We start from the raw sequence: 22354 nt of genomic DNA on the forward strand, positions 1-22354 counted from the left end.
ATCAGTGGGAGAAACTGAGGAGAGTACACAAGAGGTTTAAAGATGAAACCTCAAAGCCCAAACTGCTCAGAGTGGACGCTCTGAAGCCTGGGACTTCTGGACACTCACACACACTCCTTAGTATAAAGGCTATGCTTAATGCGAGGCTGTGGTCACCACTGATTTTAAAAGAATTTCAGCAGCTTCTGTAATTTTAAGTTAATTTTGATCTACATCATCCCTGCAATAACTGTTCAGAGGCAACACTAACTTGGTAGGAAACAAGGTAAATGCTGAGCTGCAATACAGCAAAATACATGCTATATGCCATTCGATTTACTTCCATACATTACTGCAGAATTCTAGTACTCATGAGAGTCAGAACCCTTATTTTGGGGAATAGGCAGGTTCTCAAGCATCCCCAGGATGTCCTTGAAATCATAGATCCTCCTCCCTCCACCCACCATGGGCTGGTATACAGACATGTGCCAACATGCTCTGCCAAAACACATTTAAAAAAGGGAATTTCAAGTGATTGAAGAAAATAAAATTCTCAAGTAGAGTGATACCACATGATCTGATCTGATCTAAAAGTTCTCTAAGGGCCTAAGAGATGGCTCAGCAGTTAAGAGCACTGGCTGCTCTTCCAGAGGACCTGCGTTTGATTCCCAGCTTCCACATGATGGTTCACAACCAACTATAACTCCAGACCCAGGGGATCTGACACCATCTTCTGGCTTTAGCAGATACTGCAGACACATGGTGCACAGACATACATTGAAACACACACACAAAATAAAACTAAGTAAGCTCAAAAGATAAAAAAGTTTTTAGAAGTAACCATTATGTAGTCCCTCCCATTCTTAATTCTGAAATATTTATTTGCACATTAACTTGATAGATTCTTCCCTAGCAGTTCAATCATTCATTATTCTACCATTATCAAGGGCATTACAGAGTTAGAATATCACCTGAAATAAAGACACAGTTAATAAGCAGTTTAGCACAAAATCAGTATTCGATATCCATCTTAAGTGCCTATCAAAAAAACAACAGTTCATTTTGACATTTTAAAGGGGGCTAGTCGTAACTTGTTCACTTGGGAAAAAAATACCAACAATTTCCCTCCACAGTTATAGCTGAACCTCTGTCTACAAGCTCTCCCTACCCAGGCTTTTCCCACATACCTGGTCTGCTAATTTTGTCAATTTTATCCATGCTAGGGGAGGTGAGCCGAAGTCGAGGGCTGCTCTGATTGGAGTTGTCTGACGCCACATCATTGAATGAATCATCGAGAGACAGTAAGAGTTCTTTCACACACTTATGACAGACGCTGTGCTGGCAAGGGAGAATCAACGGGTGTGTAAACAGCTCCTTGCATGCTGGGCAAATAAGCTCCTTTTCGATATTCTTAATAGTCACCTTAAGATGAAAAGCAAAAGCCAGAGTCAAAAACTCTTAGTGGGTAAATGTGTCAGCATGTCTTGTGTACGTATGTGTTTGCTTTTCCAAAAAAGAATTAAGAAACAGACCCCAAAATCTAAACTTCCCTAATGATTTCTGCCTTCGTTAGGGTTTCCATTGCTCTGGGAAGAGACATCATGACCATGGCAATTCTTATAAAGGAAAATTTTTAATTGGGTCTGGCTTACAGTTTCTGAGGGGTAGTCCATGGTCTTGATGGCAGGAACAGACATGGTGCTGAAGAAGGAAATGAGAATTCTACATCTAGATCAGCAGGCAACAGGAAGTGAACTTTCACACTGGGCGTGACTTGAGCACATATGAGACATCAAAGCCCGCCTCCACAGTGACATACTTCCTCCAACACGGGCACACCTATTAGTGTGCCACTCCTTAGGGCCAAGCATTCAAACACGTGGTTCTATGGGGGCCATATCTATTCAAACTACCACAGCTATAAAATTCTATACCACCAGACTCCCTTTAATATACATGGCATGGAGTTAGAAACTGATGTTACAAAAGAAAGTAAAATGTAAGAGAAAAGGTTAATATAAAAATATTAGAGGATCATGCCCTATCAAAACTGCAGGCTGTTCAAATCATCAGGAACAAGTCCCTGACTTAGGACTCCAGTAAAATTCTAAATGTGGTTTCAGTTAAAAAAAAGTTTCACTATGACCCTAACCATTCTTACTTAATGCATTAACTCCAAGATTGCCAACTAGCAAGAGCTGACAAAAATAAACACCCAGGCTAAGGCAGTGTGTTCAGGAAATCCTAACTGAATTCTTTTTACAAGCTGAGTATCGGAAAATGTCTACATTAAATGTAACCATGTTTCATGTGCTTTCCTGTCATGCTGCTACAATGCTTCAGGCTCTATGCTCCATATCAAAGCAGTTATCACGAAAGCACAATATTAAAAGGGTCGTACCATCCTGAGAGCTTCCTTCAAGTCTATAGGAACTCATTATTTCACCATTGTGAGAAACACTTGAGGCTCAAAGATAAAAAGGTTTGATGACTTCATACAGTTTTCCCATCTATCACCTATAAGTTTTTTTTTTAAACTGGGAGGGGGTGGGTGGGCTTTTCAATTTCTATAGGTTACTGTTAGCATCCTGAAATTTTAATGACAAGCCAATATTTTTTTTAAAAAAAAAAATCTTATACAATCATTTCATCTATTAGAAATATACAGAAAGTTTTTGGTTGTTTGGTTTTGGTTTTGGTTTTTCAGGACAGTTTCCCCGTGTAGCCCTGACCGTCCTCGAACTCGGAGCCCCACCTGGCTCTGACTCCTGAGTGCTCCGTTAAAAAGTGCTCAGAAAGTAAAATTTAATTCACTCGTTTTAATGACAGAAAAGTGTATGCTAATCTACTTCCCCGCTGGTGACACAAAGGGCTTTAATAAGCCCTGATAATCGCACCACAAACAACTGGCTTCCTCACTGACAGCAGATCTTTAATGCAGTGTCTCTTTTTTTAAAAGGCCCACAGCATTCTCGACTTTAACGAACCTGGAAATAAGACGGCCACACCTACAACGCACACCAAAGATTACTCCCATTTTATCTTACTTTACCCAGTATCACGCTAATTCAAAGGGAGGGAGAAAAAACCGTCCTGACTGCCCAAAATAGATTCTTGTCCCGTTTAACGTATAAACAATACCATCAGTAAAGCTGCACCTCCTAGAGGAATATCTAAAAATCATTTCCACTTTTTTTTCTTGCGCCTAAATCATTTGATTACGCTGGATATAAAGTAATTCTTAAAAAGAAAAATCAGTGTCTTATTTTTTTTTTTTTTATGTCCTTCGAGCTAAAACCAGGAGCAATGTGATTTGATGGCTCACTCAAGCAGAGGAAACTTAGGGGACGCGCCTCCCCGACCTCCGCAAAGAAAAGGCCGGGACCGCACCGCCGCAGGGGCCCCGGCCCCGCCCAGCGAGCCGGAGACTCGGCTCCCAGCGGGCTGCAGGCACAGCCGGGGTCCAGGAGGGACTCGAGCGCCCCTCGGGGCTCCAGACAAAGGGCGTGGGCACGCCGGGGGCACGCGCCCTACTCTCCAGCGCACAAGGCGCCCCAGAGCGACTACTTCTGCGGACTGAACCCCACGGAAGAGCCCGCCGTGGGGAGTCCACAGCGCGGCCAGGTGCGCCGTACCCGGACCCGCCCGTGGGACCCCAAGCTCGACCCTCTCTCAAGGGCAGCAAAAGGCGCGGGATGGTGGGACCGGCCTGGAGAGACGGCGGAGAGGAAGCGGAGCCGCCGCGCACCTGAGAGTCTGAGGCATCCCCTTCCATCGCAGCCCTCCGCCGGGTGTCATCAACCGTGGAGTCCCCACAGGCACAGCCGGCCCCGGCAGGGACTGGTGGGCGGGTCCCCGCGGCGGCCGGGGAGCCTCAGGTCCGACCGGAGGGCAAGCTGGTCAGCCAGATCCGGTCAGCGGCGAGGGACGGGCCGGCTCGGGCGAAAGCACGGGCGCGGGAGAGTGCGGTTGTTCCCTCCGAGGGCCCCGGGAGCCGCGAATCTCGCCCGGCTGCCGGCTGCGGCGGCGGCTCGCGCGGACTGCAGCTGGACCGGCCGCCGGGCGGAGACAGGGGCGGTGGCGAGGGGCGGGGCCGGAGGGGCGGGGCCGTCGCCCGGGCAACGGCGCGGCCGCACAAAGGAGGCGGGGCTAACCGAGGCGTGGCCAGTGAGGGGCGGGGCGGGGCCGGCGCTCGTAGCCCCCCCCTACCCATGCTCTCTCTAGGGCGCCGGGTCCCTAAGCCCTCCAGGGTCGGAGGGCGGCTCCGAGGCTGCGAGGGGCGCGTCCTGGTTCTGCGGCGCCTCTGTCCATTTTACTTTTTCTGTGGACGTTCGCAAAAGCGCGCGCGAAAACCCACAGACCGGCGACGCTCCGACGCCCTGAACTGAACGGTGGAGATCAGGGAGTCCCGCCCCAAGGCCAGCGCGAGGTCCCTCCCCACTCCTGCCGCCACCCCTTAGCCAGGCAGCCCTAAGAGGAAGTTCCCGAGTGGGTCCCCCCCAGTCTCCTCAACTGTCTCTTCAACCTACTCTCCCTGCAAGATTTGTTTTCGTGACGTCACATTCCCTGGTCCCTGAGCACTTAAAGATAGGTTCCGTTTTCGGCTCAACCAGGGCTGGGTGCCGCAGGCAACGAAGGAGCCCAGGGTCACGAGGACAGCCCGAGGGGCAGGGATTCCATCCCTGGGTCCTGGCCAAAGGACTGAAGTCTAGAGACTGCGGCAAAGCCCCCGCCCTAGCCCAGATCACAACCACCCTGCAGTTTCCCATCTGAAGACCGAGGACAAGGGGGTCCAGAGATGCCCCGGCAGCCACGCCTCGAATGCACCGGCCAAGGGTCTAGATGGGCTCATTTCATCGGCTTCCTTCGCACTTGCAAAACAAGGTAGCCTGCCGCTGTCTTCGGAGGCTATTTCACTAGGTATTTAACACCACTGCTTTCCCGATGGCTAATTTCATCTTTAGATATTAGATTGAAAAAGCCTGTGTCCTAACTCCTGGTCAAGGGAGCACGAAGCTGCAGAGCGATGTCTCTATTAGGTTTTGAAATGCGTCTTTCTTTTGATTATCCTGCTTGGAAGAAGAATGTCTTCTGCGGCAAATTCCGCATCTTCCTACAGCCCTGACAACAGCGGTAGCCTATTTGCCAACCCAGAAGTTAAATGACCTTAGCAGTGTAGAATTAGAACGGCAGCAAGGGACTACTACCCTCTAATAGAGTGCCCTCAATCTCCAGATGGTAAAACTAAGAGGATTCACATCTTGTGAGGGGAATGACTGAGCAGTTCCTATCCAGATAGCGGCTCTGTACGCTTCCCTGGATCTGGAAAGTGTGTCTTAAGCAAGAGAGAAAAGGGAGCCGCAAATGTCTGCACCCACACCACATCGCAATGTATTTCTCTAAAATCTAGACCCTCACAAACTACTCTGTCTATTTTTGTTTCTCATATTGACCTTTCTTTGAAGAATTTACATTAGTAGGCCTAGGTAGATAGGCCTCTGGGCCAAAACTTAACTAGATGGTAGAGTAAGAGAAATCAGGAGGTTTCATTAGCACAAACTAAGGATAAATTTTATAGACAACATCTCGGTGAAAAGAAATTTTAAGAGCCTTCTGTTATACAAAGTAACTTCACTGAGGTATTTCACACCTAGCCAGCAAAGTCCAAAACTTCTGTTATACACTTGACAAAATGTGGGATTTTAGGCACTTTTAAAAATATTTGAAAGGAAATTTATCAATTCCTATTTTTAAAATTGCAATACAAAAAAATGCAATACAAAAAAGCCCTTGTGAGTGATTCTAGCTAAAAATGGCCCTACTTTAATACTTGTAATATATATATACAGAACAATACAAAAATCTTAATTGGACTTATAGCGACTAAATATTTTCCGTAATGTACACTTATGCCACAAAATACTTTGTAGCAGATCCATGTGATGAGAAAGAATGTCTGACTCAGGGAACATGCAGAAGAGGGGACCAAGGAATATGAGAGCTGGAAGATGGGGAGGAGTACTGTAAAATGCTGTCTGGGGACAAGACCTGGCTACTATGCCTGTGAACTCACTGTAGCTATGGTTACCTGTGCAAGATAAGTCACCAAGATCAGTCAGCATTTCAACAGGCAGAACTAATTGGGTTATTAAAAACTGAGGACATAATAGAGGCAAGGGACATGTTGGGGGTCCCTGGGGGAGGGGGAAGTTGGAGGAACATACGTCAAGATTCATTGTTTATGTATATAAAATTATCAAAGAATAAAAATATTTTATTTAAGTATTAAAGATGTCTAAAATACAGTGAGGGTTTTTTTTAATTGTTAAATCTGCCAAGCATTTATAGCACAGGCTTTTTATTCTCCTCACTGTGTTGCTGCCTCTGTGTGTGTGTGTGTGTGTGTGTGCGTGTATGCTGCGCAAGCAAGCAACATTTATTTAGGTAAATAATAAAATGATAAAAATAGGTAAATAATAAAATAATAAAAATTATTTCTCTGGAATAGATCACAACAATAGATGAGCAGAGATAATAGGATGCACTCAGGTATATAAGGCTTACTTTCCACTCACATTGTATTGCTTGCACTTTTTAAATATGTGTGCGTTTTAATTCTAAAACATTTTATGGCAAATCCTATTGATCTAGAAACTATTAGAAACAGAGAGGGGGTGGTGTTAACAGCAAGTATGAAGCCTGCTGCTTTAAACCACCAGCTCCCCACTTCTATCAGCATCTTTTTTTTTTTTTTTTTCGAGTTTCTTGTATTTCGCTTTCTATCACTTGTAGTCCAGCTCCACTCACAAGATCCGCCTCTCCTCCCTGCTATAGCTCCCACCCCCCCTCAGCATCCTCTTCATCTGCTAAGCTCCATCAACTCCCCATTCTTGGCACCCATTCACTCCCAGTCTCCCACTTATCAAAGGCACCAAGATCATTCTGGGGTCCTCAGTTAAAATTCTCTGGTGGGGTTTTGTTATTCACATTGGTATGTGTGCATTGAGACAGGCCTGTTGCCGAGGTTGGCCTCAAACCCATATTTCTGCCTCAGCTCCCTGAATGCTGGGATTACGGGCATGTGTTACGGTGCCTGACTTTCATGGATTTGTTATTGTTTGGGTTTTTTAATTCATTTTACTTCTTCTTTACCCAGATCATAGTGCTTCTTTTCAGATGCTGTTCTTTCGTCTCAGGATGCCCCTGTGCCTGCCTCTCTTGCACAGGCAGTCTGATGGGTAGTTAAGGATGACTTGCCTGAAATGGAGCACTCACCGTCTGGTGGCTCCATTTGCAGAGTCAGCAGAATGAGCTATGTGCTGCAACACAGCATTTGTTCTTGGAACTTACGGGGGGGGGGGGGGAAGGGTAGTTGTGCATTAGTGTGTGTTTCAGTGTAAGTGTTGGAAGACAGGAGTTACAGAAGGGTGGTAAACTTGCCATGACCCAAAATGAGTCTGTGAAAGTACTGAGGGCCGGAATACTAATATATATATATATATATGAAGGTTTTAAATCAAAAGTGTCAAGGCAGAACTGGAGAGATGGCTCAGTGATTAAGAACAACTGGTTGCTCTTCTAGGGGATCAGGGTTCTATTCCCAACACCTACATGGTAGCTCACAACCATTTCTTTTTTTTTTTTTTTTTTTTTTTTTTCAGACAGTTTCTCTGTTAGCTTGCGCTTTCTGAATCACTTGGTAGCCAGCTGCTCAACTCACAGAGATCACCTGCTCTGCTCCAAGTGCTGGATAAGCGTGCCCACCACCCCGGCAACTCACAACCATTTCTAACTCGAGTTCCAGGGGACCTTTTCTCACCTCTGCGAGCACCAGGCACACACATGGTGCACAGACATACATGCAGACGACAAAAAAAAAAAAAAAAAAAAAAAAAAAAGGCGTGAATTTTTTAAAATCATTATCCCATTTTGTATTTTATAAGCTATTCTTTGCTCCTCCCCAGTTCAGCATATCCTACCACCCCACCCCCAATAATGTCTGTGAAAATGTGAGCCCAAATTCAGGACCTGGAAACTTAGTCCATTCCTGTCATCTCCCGTGGGCCTATAGACTTTAAGTCTCTGGCTCTCTCTCTCTCTCTCTCTCTCTCTCTCTCTCTCTCTCTCTCTCTCTCTCTCTCTCTCTCTCTCTCTCTCTCTGTGTGTGTGTGTGTGTGTGTGTGTGTGTGTGTGTTCAGCTGTCTTGGCTTTCTCTGTCACTGTCTCTGTGTGCCTCTCTCATGTGTGTGTTGGGGGGACTAGGAAAGTACTCTATCAGAGATGAATCTCCAGCCTACCTACCTGTTTCTCCTGCCACAGAGATGTGAGCTATGCCATGTGTACCTAGTTCATAAAGCTCAAAAAGGTTAACAACCCCTTAGCACTACTCACCCAGCTCACCTGGTGTCTTTGTTAGGGTTCCTATTGCCGTGAAGAGACCCCATGACCGTGTCAACTCTTAAAAGGAAAACATTTCATTGGGGCAGGCTTACAGTTCAGAGATTTAGTGCATTATTGTCATGGCGGGAACCATGGAGGCAGACATGGTGCTGGAGAGGGAGCTGAGGGTTCTGTATCCACGGGCAGCAGGAAGTGACAGTGACAGACTTGCCAGGCTCGAGCTTCTGAGACCTCAAAGCCCATCCCCTAGTGAAACACCTCCTCCAACAAAGCCACATCTACTTCCAACAAGGCCTAATAGTGCCATTCCCTATGGGCATATGGAAGCTATTTTTATTCAAACCATCAGACCTGGTCTCATCCCACATTGATTCCTGGTCACCAGGAAGAGATGAAATTCCTTGCTGGATTGGATGGTGCCTTTTTTTTTTTTTTTTTTTTTTTTTTTTTAATGCCCTGAAACACTAGGCTTTACCTCTGGTCTGCAGATGTTGTAACATTCTGCAACATCCTAACAAAAAGTAGAAGCAAGGTGATGTGAGTACAGACTACTAAACCACGTCCATTCAGGAGAATCCCCACCATCTTTTAGCATCCCTAGAAGAAAATACAGAGGGTTCCTAGACTTAAGGGAAATAAAGCTAAAAATGGCAGAAACCGTGGGGTTTCTGCAAATCCATACTGCCAGGTATCAGAAGTTCCAGGGGAAAGGCTGTAAATTGCCCTGTCTACCAGTTATACCCAAGCCTTGGCACAGGGCAGGTTGCCCAGTCATAAACCATTGCTATGGGAACAAAGGCTGGAGAGAGGTATCCAGAGATCACCTTACCAGGTCCCACTCATCTTTCAAGTCTGCCATTTCAGACCATTAACTGTGAGAATGAGAAAGGACTGAACCTGGAAAGTAGAAACAGTGCGATGTGAAGGGTAACCAGGGGTAGAGAAGAAACCAGAACTGTAACAGCCCCACGAAAGCCAGGCACGGTGGCACATGCCTGTAATCCTAGCATTCAAGAAGCCAAGGCAGAAAGGCCATGGGTTTGGGGCCAGCCAGCCCTGATGCATGTTTGTCTCAAAGCAAACAAACAAATGTGAATAACAAACCCCACAGAGGATTCATTAGTCTAAAATCATTGACTACATCCCCTAACTCTGACCCCATTTGCATTTGAGTTTATGATGCTCCATTTAACTAAATTACATGCTCTTGTTTCTACAGTGATGTTTGATGTTTGGATGTCCTACTCCAAAATGATTTAAGCTTTTATGTGCTTAAGATAAAATCTTGTAGGCACTTCACACAGTAGCACCCAGCCAACAATTCCACATTGGGAAGACGATCGAGGGGCTGTGCTTCTGTGGCGGGTATTTCTGGTGAATGTCAGGAGTACACAGTCAGTCCTGTGTACACAGGAGTACACAGTCTACATGGTCAGTAGGCAAAGGGTTCTTGGGCAAGTTGAGGTGGATAACATTGGTAATGCTTACAGGTTGTCTACTTCCCCTTTGACCACATCTTACTATTCTCCTTAGGATTGCTAGCATTAACACACCCAGGTAAAAGTGAACATTAGACCTATAATAACATTTTCGTATATGTCTCAAATAGTGTACATACTTGTGTTAAAGTGTTTTTATATGAATTTCAAATTTAATTCTATATCCCACATTTGTAGATGAGTGTGTCCATGTACGTAAATGCATGTGTGGCATGTAGAGGCCAGAGGACAATCTTGGGTAGTGTTTCTTAGGTGTCATCTACCTTTTTAAGTATTTTTACATTTTTTTTATTTTATGGAGGCCACATGTGCATGCTTGTGCGTGCACACACACATACACACACACACACACACACACACACACACATATACACACACAGGCACGCACAAGCACCCAATGGTACACGTGTGGAGGATAGAGGACAACTTGAGAAGTCAGTTCTCTCTTTACTAATATGTGGAGCCTGGGGATCCAAACTAAGTTATCAAGTTTGACAGCAAGTGCTTTTAGCTTCTGAGCCATCCCTCAGCCCATTTCAATTGTGATTTCATTCATTCATTCATTCATTTGATTGGTTGGTTGGTTGGTTGGTTTTTCGAGACAGGGTTTCTCTCTGTAGCTTTGGAGCCTGTCCTGAAACTAGCTCTGTAGAACCAGGCTGGCCTCATAGAGATCCACCTGCCTCGGCCTCCCCTGTGTTGAAATTAAAGGCATGCACCACCACTGCCCAGCTAATTTTTTTTTTTTTTTATAATTTAAGACAGGTTCTTTCACTGGCCTAGAACTCTCCTTCTGGTCTAGGCAAGGCTGGATGGCCAGTGAACCCAAGACATCTGCCTCTCTCCACTTCCTCCTCACTGAGATTACAAGCACATGCCACCCTGACCAGCATTCTTTTTAGTGGGGGTTCTGGAGAACCTAATACAGATCTTTTCCTGCAAGCACTTTAGTGACTGAGCTGTGTCTGCCGTCCTATGTCATGTATTTTTTAAACATTACTCTTATTTATTTATGTGGAGGGCATGCATGCCTCTATGCACATGTAGAAGTCAGCACAAACTGTAGGAGTAAGTTCTCTCGTTGTACCATGAGGGTCGGGTTTGGAAGCAAGTGCCTTTACCCACGGAGCCATTTCATGTATTTTATCTGAACATCCAATTTTTTGCTTTTGGTTAGATGGCAATATTCCTAGAGTAAAATAACCATGCTCCCAGCCTTCTCTCCAGCTAAGAGTAGACACAGGACCAGTTCTCCCAGAGGGGATGTGAGTCTAGGCTTTGAGGAGAGTTGTGGAGAAAGCTTACAAAGCCCTAACATTTGGTTTGTGTGCTTTTAACCCACCCCCACCTCCCACCCTGCTGAAATGTAGACATATATTAGCTATTCACCTTTCACAGTTTTGTTGTTGTTGTTTTTGGTTTTTGTTTTTTTTTTTTTTTTTTTTTGTCAGATTCCATTTTGGGTGTAAAAGACTTTGGTTCCTAGAGTGAAATCTCAATCCATCGGGTGTTGCTAATATTGAAAAGGAATCCATTCCTGGGTGCTACTGGCTTTCTTTGCCATCTAGTAGCTTCCCTCATGATGAGATCCTAGATAACTGGGGAGGATCAAGCTGCTGGGCTGTGCTCTAGAAGCCCTGGCAACCTGTTTTGCCTCAGCAAAGCCCTGACTGAACATCCCATCCATACTCCTGCTGCTGATTCTGAGGTTATTAGTGGCCAGACAATAACACATGCTACATCCACTTGTTAAGGATCTCACAGTCATGATATAAAGTGTCTCAAGACCTAGTTCTAGTGTCAGAATGCCTAGCTTATCCATTGAAGGTCTATGATGTATCAATAACTGTAGTGGGTAGCTGTTCCAGCTTTGGCCTGGAAGTACTACCCCCATGGAGGCTTCCAGTAACTGTCACACCTATGAGGTGGGACCGAGACAGGAGCCCTTAAGACCCAAGATCCAGATGTACCGGCTCTCTTGGTTCCTGGATCCTGGATGCTGGATGTAGACCGAGCAGAGTTCTCCAGAGAACACCACTGGACTGTACTTCACCTCTCCCGGACCCTGTAACCTATCCCTTTACTTGTAAGTTACCCCACAAAATAAACTTTCCTTTTAACTACATGGAGTTGCCTTAATACTTCCACCAATAAATAACACTACCAAGAAGCTGTATAAAATCCTTGCAGTAATCCTGTGAAATGGGTATAATTCTCTATAAAGGAGATATGTACCAGTCTCCACTCTTCCCTACCTCCATCCTGAGATTAACGACTGTGCTAGTTATCCATCAGCCAGAATGCAAACCTGGATATGACGCCACCATCCCTCCTGCACTGCCCACAGGTAAGGATAAAGCATGTAATTAATAATTTCATGACGACACCTCACTTACCCTTCTAAGTGATATTTAGGAGATATCATCTTCAAATTACTTCTGCAACAATGTAATAAAAAATAGAGTATTTGTGAGACTAGCTATTTTCAAATGATACTGCAAATCTCTGTTTTCTTCCCTTTTCCCCATAGCACATACATTTAACTCAACCCCCAACATACAAAAAATATATAATTTGTAAGTTTCCTTTGTAGTGGACCCAACCTCACCATTATTACCCCAGTTTGGATTTCAGTTGTGTGAAATCCCATTCAGCCATCTGAAACATCCTTTGGGGAGGATTTTGTTTCTGTCCCAGGAGATGTTAACATTTCACATTGCTCTGTTTGGGGATTTTCTAAACCTAATTTTTTTTTGGTCATTTCAGGGCATTCTTTGTTTCAAAGTCAATTTTATATTGAAAAAGTTGGAGCTGGAGAGGTGGTACAGTGGTTAAGATTACTAAGGCTGCTCTTCCAGAGCTATGTGGGAGGTCGCAACTATCCACAACTCTAGTTCCGGGGGACTAGATGCTCTCTTCTGGCCTCTTCAGACACCAGGTACCCAGGGGGTGCACAGACATATGCAGCAACAGAGATAAATTTTTAAAAATTAAAGTTTTTTTTTTAACATTCTAGAGTTTTGTACCTCGCAGATAGTCAAAGTTCCAATAATGGTCAAGTAATGGTCTCATTGCCTGTTTATCAAAACGAAATGTTAATCTCTCCAAAATGCCTTTTATTTTGCTCAAATTATTGTTCTCCTAGGATGTACACCTGAGTGGCAACTGATAAGACTCACTGTCTGGGTATTGATACTTAGGTATAATTCTGTCAAATGCAGGATAGATGAAGAAATGTAATAAACTTAAAGATTCCATTCTACGCTATAGCTTCATTTTGCCAGTCCAGAAAAGTACATGATGATCTAAAGACATGTGATGAAGATGATAAAAAATTAACGAGGAAAAGCTTTCAAGAGACCAAAAGCATCTGAGAACATTGCTTTGAGTATCTCTAGATATTGACCACAGATTTGAAAAGCTCTCTTTTAGTCCAAAGGTACGTTGCGAAAGAAACAAAAAGCTTTCAGAAATGGCAAAAGTTTTACTGACAGCGAAATAAAAGGGGAAACATTTGTATTGATTTTTTTAGAGCCCTTGGGAATTCGCCTATGTATTAACAACTGTGTGCTTCCAGGGTATTGTTTGACCAGCAGAAAGATCTGGGGATCGCTGTGTACTTTAAATATTAAAGCACGCTCCACAAGAGAGTATTATAAGCTGCTCAAGTTAGGTATGTGGGTTTTAGGTTACCCTAAGATTAAAGGCTCACTCACCTCTCCAGGCGGAGAATACACTACGTTGGTTTAATTTGAAGTAGGCACATAGCCTGATGTTGCCGGGCAGTGGAATGGAGGTGGGAATGAATTCCCATAGTTTCTTCTGTGAAATCTCAAAAGCTTTAGTATTTTGCAACAAGCATGTATTCATGTGTTTGGTAAGACTTTGAAAACCATGCATTTTATTCTATTTTATTTTTGTGGTGCTGGCAACTGAATCCATGGCCTAGTGTATGTTCGTCAAATGTTGTAATACTGAGCTGCATACAACTCCCAAAGCTATGTATTTTAAATTGACATTTTTGATTTAGTAGTTCTAGAGATCAAACCTGGGGCCATATGCGTGTTACCCAAGAATACTTGCTAATATCCAAGTATTCTTGTCCGGTAACATCCCTGGCATTTAAATTAATTCATGCACCGAGTGTGAGAAGTGTTGAAAGGACAAAACTGTATCCAGAGGGAAAGAAAGTGAAAGTGATCGGGATGATGGTCAACTCATTCAACCCAACTTTGAAGGATGCAGGGAGAGGGCTGGCTGATGACAGGCCTCCCCTCTGCATTTACTCTCATGATTAGACCAGTTTCCCATCATTCACTACACTGTAAACCCAAGCTGCCAAGTGAACCCTGAAATCCCCAGGGAAAAGGGAAGAAGTCAGTCTCAAAAATCTGCTATTCCATGGCTAACCTTAAGTGTTTAAAGCACTTATAACCATGCACAGAGAGGGGATTTTACATGGAGTTGGAAATTTTCAAGAGTGGATAACGAGTACATGAGTTGAAATCAATGGTTAAGCTATTGCTGCCACCCCCAAAAGTTAGGGAGGAACTATCTACTTTCCAACCTCAAAGGTCTCTGAGAACTTTTGGCCTCTCTAGCTGTGGAGGTCTGTGCAGAATGCACCTGGCAGCCACATGCCGGCTGGTAGAGCCCAGAGAAGAGGTCTGACTAAAGAGGGAGAGGTGGAGAAATCCAGTGCAGGATGCCAGGTACGTCTGTTTGAAGTTTCTATTCCAGTGAACATAATGTAATGAACACACCACTGCTCAGGGATTCCTGGGCTCCTGTACCTGCGTTTATTCTAAGAAAGTTCAAGGATTCACCAAGGTTTGCCTTCTCCATTTAGTGCTTATGGGAAGTTCATCTGTCAACTTCATAGTCACCTGAGAGTTGGCAACATGCCCGTCCCTGGCCTGACCCCTAGAACAAGTTTCTCAGTTTCTCGGTTGGAGAACAGCACAACCAACAACACACCGTTCTGGTTTATGTTGAAGAACATCTGAGCACAAACTTTGACTTACCAGTCCATCATCCTGTTGCCTAGCCCATCAAGAGGGGTCCATTTATATTGACATTCACAAAGGCATCTTCTCCCCAACCTACTCCCAGCTCAGCTCGTAAACAGATCCCCCCTGTTCAAGCACTGTCCCTGCTCTCCAAAGTCCCAACTCTGCCCCAAGGCCCTCTTCCCTGACAGCCAGCCCTTGCTTCTGGACTTCTCTCTGGGAGGTCCATTAGGAGGAAGCAGTGGCCTTGGTACACATTGTAAGGATCATGAAGTGCTCGAATGTTCTGGCCAGAGTGACTCCATGCGTGCTCAGAGGACGGACACTTGAGGTACAGGATGGAGTCCCAGGTAAGCAGAGAGGTAGAACGAGGGGTCCACCACTTGTGCTTCTGGTCAGGACTATGAATGATAGGGGTGGCCCAAAGCATGACTCTCGCTTTCGAAATGTTACTGGATATTCTATTTCAGCGGCTACAGAATAAGAGAATCCAGAGAGGACTAATCGCCCTGAAACTCAGGTTGGGAGTCGCAGGAGTGTCTGGTCTGAAGCCAAATTACTCCACGCTGCGTACAGCTATGCGTATTGGCGTGGGGCGTGGGATCCAAGTTTCAGGGGCTTACATCAGGGCTGCACAATCTTCCTTTCTGATGACCACGCAGAGAATCCGGTTCTTTTTTCTCCAAACCCCAGGTGCAGAGAACAAGGACAGCGGCAGGTTAGCGCCTTTTCTCCCAACCCAGGCTTGGAGAGTCGCTCTCAGTATTTCCCTGACACATCCCTCTGTAAACCACTTAGAGGCATTTCTGGGCAGTTTCTCAGCCGCTCCCCGGGGTCCAGTTTCTCGTAAGGCTGTCTGCCCAGGCGAAGCCACCCTGCCAACGTCCTGAGGCACTCAGCCTGTGTCCCAAAGATTTCAGGATAGGTATAAGGCTGGCATCTGGCCAGTCCAGAACCCGCCCCCTCCCGCCCCCCAACACACACATACACCACTACCACCAAAGGAAGGCTGCTCCGCATGTTTCCCGCCTAGGGCAGCGGTTAAGAAGCAGGGCGGAGGGCTCTCCCAGTCTGTCCCACACAGCGACAGGCTGCGTGCAGACTGGGAGCCTCCTCGGGGCCTCTGAGCTGAGGGATCGGCGGACCCTCCCTCTACACCCCACGCCTGTCACCGGCTCCAAGTCCCCGTGCTGTCGGGGCGTCCCTAAAGTCCCCATTCACTCCCGCCGGGCTCCCGCACCGCTGCCTCCAACTAGCTCAAAGAGTTCCCTTTCTTCACCATAAAGAAAAGGCAGCCACGGTGCATTGTGTACAGCTGGGATGCGCCGGTGCGAAGCGCAGACCCGGATTCCAGCCCGTGTACCCCCAGCACGGGACCGCTCGGGTGCCAGAGCTAACCCTCATGCTGTGAGTGCCCAGCCGGGACCCCAGAAGCAGCCCCCGCCCCCCGGCAGAGGCGCTTACCTTGCCTTTGGCTAGTAATTCCATAATGTAGCCAAATTCACTCATCTCCCCGGACTCCGACATGGTCAAGACCCTTTGGGAACTCTAGACCAGACAGATGGGCTCATCGAATGTGGTCCTTTCCCCGCCTTCCTCTCGGTTCAGCTTGAGTTTGCCCAGCCCTCCTCCAGTGGCACCGTTAAAAGTGGAGAGGGGAAAGCCGGGGGGCGGGGCTGGGTGGGATGCAGTCCCCGGAGGACCCGGGCAGCCTTGTCCAGCCTCCCGGGTCCTGGCTACATCAGGCTGGCCAGCGCCAGCTAACGGAACAAATAAGGGCGGCGGCGAGCGGAGAGCTTGTGTCCAGCCCTCCCGGGTGGTTCTGGGACGAGGCCACGCCTCCTCGGGGGTCGCGGCCCCCAGCGGTCCGAGCTCGGAGACAAACAGACCAGCACACAAAGCCGGGGCTCCCGGAGGGTGAGCACCCAGCCTCTACAGCACCAGGGACTTGATCTGATGCCGGGTAGACTGGCACTCCCGGGCTCTGAGCGCCAGGACAAGAAAACAAAAATCCCCATCCTGCTGTCGGGAGGTGTGAGGGCAGAGGAAAATGAATGCAGAGGAGACACAACAAAGAGTCTGGTTTCCAGGGTGGGAGAAAAGTGAAGGCCCAGGAAATGGCAACGCCGCCGCATCTCAAGTCAGCCTTCCTGAAATCCAATAGGTAACAAAGACCCAGGCCGGGGCTTCTGAGATGAGAATAGACACAGGGATTGCATTGTAAACACTCCAAGTGTGTAGGGTTCGATAAGATCTCCATATCCTCCTGACGCTCAACTTTCCCTTAACAAAAGAAAGAAAGAAAAACAGCATTTGCTCCAGCAAGGTTCCTGGACTCTCACCTTTAGTTACAACACACTCTTCTAATTGTTCCTTTACAGTGTGGCTTCTCAGCTCGTATACCTCATTTTTATAGCTGTTTCTCTGAGAGGTTTATTTGCAGCTGGAATGGCCACACCTACTACCCTTTGCTTCACAGTCTATTTCTCTGCAGTCGGTGTTCTCTAAGTCACAGGATTTGAGTTGAATTTTTTTTTTTTATTTTATCTTTGTTACAATTGACAGCGGTAAGTACATTAGACATGAGCACCATTTGCTCAAGCCTGAAACCACTTTTCTGAAGAAGGTTGGCAGCCTTTGCCCTGGGCTGGCCATCAGAGGCAGGGAGTTGTGTGGAAACCGGCTGATGTGCAGCTACTTAAGAGGTCCTCCGAGACGTCTCAATAAGCCATAGGAGTTTTTCTTTGGGTGGGTGGGTGGGGGTAGTTTGTAATTTCTCCTCCTTGGCAGAGAAATCGGAAAGTATACACATCGCCTTCTCTCTCCATCCTCTTCGATCTCCTGAATGCTCTATAATTGCTGAGTAACTGTTCCCTGCTTTCCCAGATCCTTGCTCCTTCTTTGAGCATTATTGTCTGGCTACTGATAGCCTCAGAACCAGCGTATGTGCAGAATGTTCAGTCAGGGCTCTGCTGAGGCAAAACAGGATGGCAGGGCTTCTAGAATGCAGCCCAGCAGCTTGATCCTCCCCAGCTGTCTAGGATCTTGTTGTCTCTCTTTGCTTCCATGAGAGAAAGTAGATAGCAAAGAAAGTCAGTAGCACTCAGGAATGGATTCCTTTTCAGTATTAGCAATACCTGATGGATTGAGATGGCACTCTAGAAATCAAAGTCTTTTACACCCAAAATGGAATCTGACATTAAAAAAAAAAAAAAACTGTATGAAAGGTGAACAGCTAATATATGTCTGCATTTCAGCGGGGGTGGGAGGTGGGGGTGGGTAAAAAGCACACAAGCCAAATGTAAGGGCTTCGGGAGCTTTCCCTACAACTCTCCTCAAAGCCTAGGCTCACATCCCCTCTGGGAGAACTGGTCCTGTGTCTACTCCTAGCTGGAGAGAAGGCTGGGAGTGTGGTTGTTTTACTCTAGGAACATTGGCATTCTAAAAGAAAGCAAAGATTTGTGGGTGAAAAGAGCAGGAGCCAGATACAGGGAGGAAACTGTTTCACTGTCGCGTGGGTTTTAAGTCCATTCCACTTCCTGCGTTTCAGTTCTCACTTCTGTAAAACAACTGATTCTAACTCAACGTCTGTCCGTCTTCTAACTCCTTCCTGTTCTTACTGCCGGGATCTCTGATCTGAGGATCCCTTTGCCACCTGGCCACAAAGGCTGCCAGCCTCCTCCCTGAAGAAGAAGCTGCTGGTACAAAAGTGTTGTTCACCTGCTCCCTTGCTCCCAGGGAATTCTTCAGCAAGGAATCCTTACCGGTTCCCAGGACTCCTACAGAGGCCAAGGAAGTGGAGGGAAAGGGGGTGAGACTTTTAGAACCCGGTCAGTGTCCAGGAGTTAGACGGGGGTTTGGTCTCAATGCTTGGTGGCATTTGTTTCTCATCATCAACGTGTAAGGAACCATACAGAGTATTGAAGACCCTTCAAAGATGACAGACAGACAAAATGAAGAGCACTTTAGGACTCCTAAAACCCTCTGCATTGACATCAAAAACAGAGGGTGAGACTGTCACTCGGCACCAAATAAGAGTTACTTCATTTTCTTTCTACTAAAAACAAATGCAAATTAAAGCCACATAGATTAATATCAAACTTCATTCTCTCAAAAGTCAATCTATATTTCTAAAAAAGAAAGAAAGAAAGAAAATGAAAATGAAATTAGCATGATAGCTGCTATTCCCAGGAAACTTTGCCACCAAAGAAAATACTTAGTGGAGGATTATGTACTGTGCAGAATAGTCACCCTGAGAAGAGCAGCAATGTTAACGGATCTCTTGCAGCAAACATGCTACTTGCCATCTTCCATCAAATGAAGAAAAACTTTCAATAGAAACTGCTCTCCTGGAACTGAACATTGGTTAGTTTTTCCTAGATTATTCAAGTTCAATTCCCAGCTCCTACATGATGGCTCCCAACAGTCTGTAACTCTAGTCCCAAAGCATATGACAACCTCTTCTGGCCTCCATGGGCACCAGACAAGTATGTGGTGCACAAACAGACATGCAGGCAGACATTCATACCCATAAAATACATTTTTTTTTTTTGGTTTTTTGAGACAGGGTTTCTCTGCATAGCTTTGCGCCTTTCCTGGGACTCAGTTGGTAGCCCAGGCTGGCCTCGAACTCACAGAGATCCACATGGCTCTGCCTCCCGAGTGCTGGGATTAAAGGCGTGCGCCACCACAGCCCAGCCATAAAAAACATTTTACAATAACCTGCTCTCCTGCCATACCAGTTACTGAAACAAAGCTTAAAGAGATGAACAGCTTTTTGACTTTACTTATCTCTATAACATACAACGTATAAACGAATTATTGTAACCTGTTCCAACAACATACAAAATTGGTCATGATGGGTAACCTTAATTTCAATTTGGCCGCATTTAGAATCGCTCAGGAGGCAGACCTCTGAATGTGCCTGTGGAATGTTTCCAGGGAGGTTTAACTGGGCAGGAAGGATCACCCTAAAGGTGGATTGTGCTATCCCATGGGCTGGGAATTTAGTAGCATCGGCCATATGGTGCTATCTTAGCAGGCATAAAAGAGGCAAGAATGAGAGGTTTGTGTGGAGACTTGCATCAAGGTTCTAGGGAGAAACTGAGGCCACACAATGTGTGGCCTGGTCACATCCCCTGCAAGCAGGCCTTGGTAAGTCATTGTGTGAAGCTTGAAGGTGAGGCCAAAGTGGCAATGATGACCCCAGGACGCTGATCATGACCCTGGGATGCTGGAGATACTAACATTGTGGGCCATCCACACAAAACACACCTCTCACCTCAAAGAGAGTTTATTCTGAGCCAAATAGGAGTGACTGTGGCCTGGGAACTGGATCGAGGTTGTCCCTAAAGGCATGTTCCTCTGTGGAGGTAGTTACACAAGCTTCTAGTAGTTACAGCATGAAAGAAAGTCGTAAGCCAATGTATTTACCCAATACATAAACAGGGATTGTAGAAAGGGAGATAGCACAAAAACTCAGTTTAGGTTTTTAGTATTATCTGATGGCAGTCTTAGCCTTCGATTCAGCAGAAGCTAGTAGTCAGCTAAAAATGCATTTCAAAGGTTTTACCTAATAGTCAAAAAAGACACTATGTCAGACACAAGGGAGGCCAACAATGGCTATTAAGGAAAACAAGAATAGCCCCAGGTAATGTTGCTCTGGATCTGCAATGTTCTTCTAACCCTCCACAGTTATACAGTCCTCATCAGTCATTCAGCCTATAGCTCTTCAACACGTTTTTGAAGATATTGTTTTCCAGTGCACCTCAGTTTACAGTCTCCATGAAGCATCCATCTCTGAATAGCTAAGAGAGGAAATGTTGGGTTACAAAAAATTAAGAGTTCGTGTTGCCAAAACTGCCTTTCAAAATAGTTGTTTCAGCCCCTCAAAACTAAAAAGTCTTGAAGGTACCTATTTTCCCACACTCTTATGAGAACTGTGATTGTCAGTTCTTTAATTTCTTATACCTCCAATCATGTGTTCCATTGTGGAAAAGATTACATGAAATTTTACAGCCACAGAACAAAAGACAACCGTAAATCAGTACATTTACCAAGTGCATTGCTGGGGACATTGGGTGAGTATGGCAGATCAAGGAGCATCTTCTATAGGATTTTGACAATCTTACAATGTTCTTAGCTTTAAGATAGGAGGAACTAATGGTCTGCTAAAACTAACACAACATTTCTGAAGTATTCTCTAGTAGTCACAAAGATGCTGGATCAGACACAGAGGTTAGTAGAAAATCACAACTAACAATTGGGACCTAATGTGAGCTCAAGACAAATTTGGCTCTGATCTGCTAAATTCCATCTCTTTGTATTGTATCCATGAATCTCATTCTGTCTGCAGGGTCTTTGGCATAGATGTGACTTCTTCAGAGGACTTTAATTCACACAGGGAAGTAGGCATGCTTGGCATTTTCTTCTCTCAATACTGTGGATTTTAAATTTTAATAGCATAAGATGCTTACTATGTGGAAGGAAAGCCATGCATTAGCCAAAGATCTGCAACACAGGTCTGTCTCTGCCTTTTAAAAGCAGCTTTCCAAACAACATTTGCCATAAATTCTCATTATTTCCTCTAATCAAACCAGTTGGATCAACTACCTTTCCTGTCTCCATCGGAACAGCAGTGCCCTGGACCACCCCAGTAAATAGGTGCTGGCAAGCACAGATGAACCAAGAACGAAGTTTGATTTTTCACGTTCTTTTTCCCTCGAGGTAAAAAGTACACTGCTTCGCTCAGTTTCTCGTCTTCAGGAGTTTATAGCACACAATCTTTGGCCCAGAGATGGTAGCAAATGCCTTGAAATTCTTTGTGGAAGGGCAAGGGACCAATCCTTATCTCAGACTCCCCCCCCCCAATGGTGGAGTTGGAACAGTGTACCCATATTCTAAATTCAACCCCAGCTTCAAGGAAGGAAAAGCTATTCCTAGGACAAGCAAGATTTTGCCTAGAAGGAAGTTCAGTGCTGTAAGACCAGGCTGTCTTGGGAAGCTGGTGGCCTAAGACATGCTCCCGATCATATGACCTCCCGGACCTAGATCCCTAGAATGAATATGACAATATTCATTCATGAACTCATCCACTAAACTGTGTGCTACCCAGTGTTCCAGCAGTATAGATCCCAAAGTGAATAAGATCCTCAAAACAGAAATGCCCCTTTAGTACCAAGCTTATGGTTCTGATAGCATTGGGCTTTTGGATGCTGAGGTAATATGATCTTGGCAGGTAGGGCAGAACCTTTTCTCCTTCAGGCCACGGGGTGAAATGAGACACCATTTCTTTCCCGGGAGATGAGATATGCAAAGACATCATCAGTTGTCATTAGATATGGCAAGACGAGATCGGGTAACTGTGGTCCTGGCTGGCTCCCCACCCCACCCCCACCCGAGGGGCAGGTTTCGTTGGGAGATGACAGCTTCTGTGGGTATCGGAAAGGTGGGACTGAGTGAGAAAAC

The 22354-nt window shown here is 45.7% G+C and overlaps 1 protein-coding gene across 2 annotated transcripts in view; it reads right to left on the minus strand.

Moving 5' to 3' along the window:
* Trim36 (tripartite motif containing 36) overlaps positions 1-16495 on the minus strand; it is a 43762-nt gene extending 27267 nt beyond the window's left edge. The window contains exons 1-2 of one of the 2 annotated variants that reach the window (XM_028894129.2): positions 16352-16495; positions 1167-1401 (exon numbers count right to left, since the gene is read on the minus strand). In XM_028894129.2, the coding sequence (XP_028749962.1) occupies positions 1167-1401; positions 16352-16414 (298 nt within the window). In that variant the 5' untranslated portion in view covers positions 16415-16495. Of the gene's footprint in view, positions 1-1166; positions 1402-3727; positions 4035-16351 lie in introns of those variants that run through there. The other variant, XM_028894130.2, reaches the window with a different exon arrangement.
* Positions 16496-22354: the final 5859 nt, after the last annotated feature.

This window comes from Peromyscus leucopus, chromosome 19, assembly GCF_004664715.2.
Source record: "Peromyscus leucopus breed LL Stock chromosome 19, UCI_PerLeu_2.1, whole genome shotgun sequence".
Lineage (NCBI taxonomy): Eukaryota > Metazoa > Chordata > Mammalia > Rodentia > Cricetidae > Peromyscus > Peromyscus leucopus.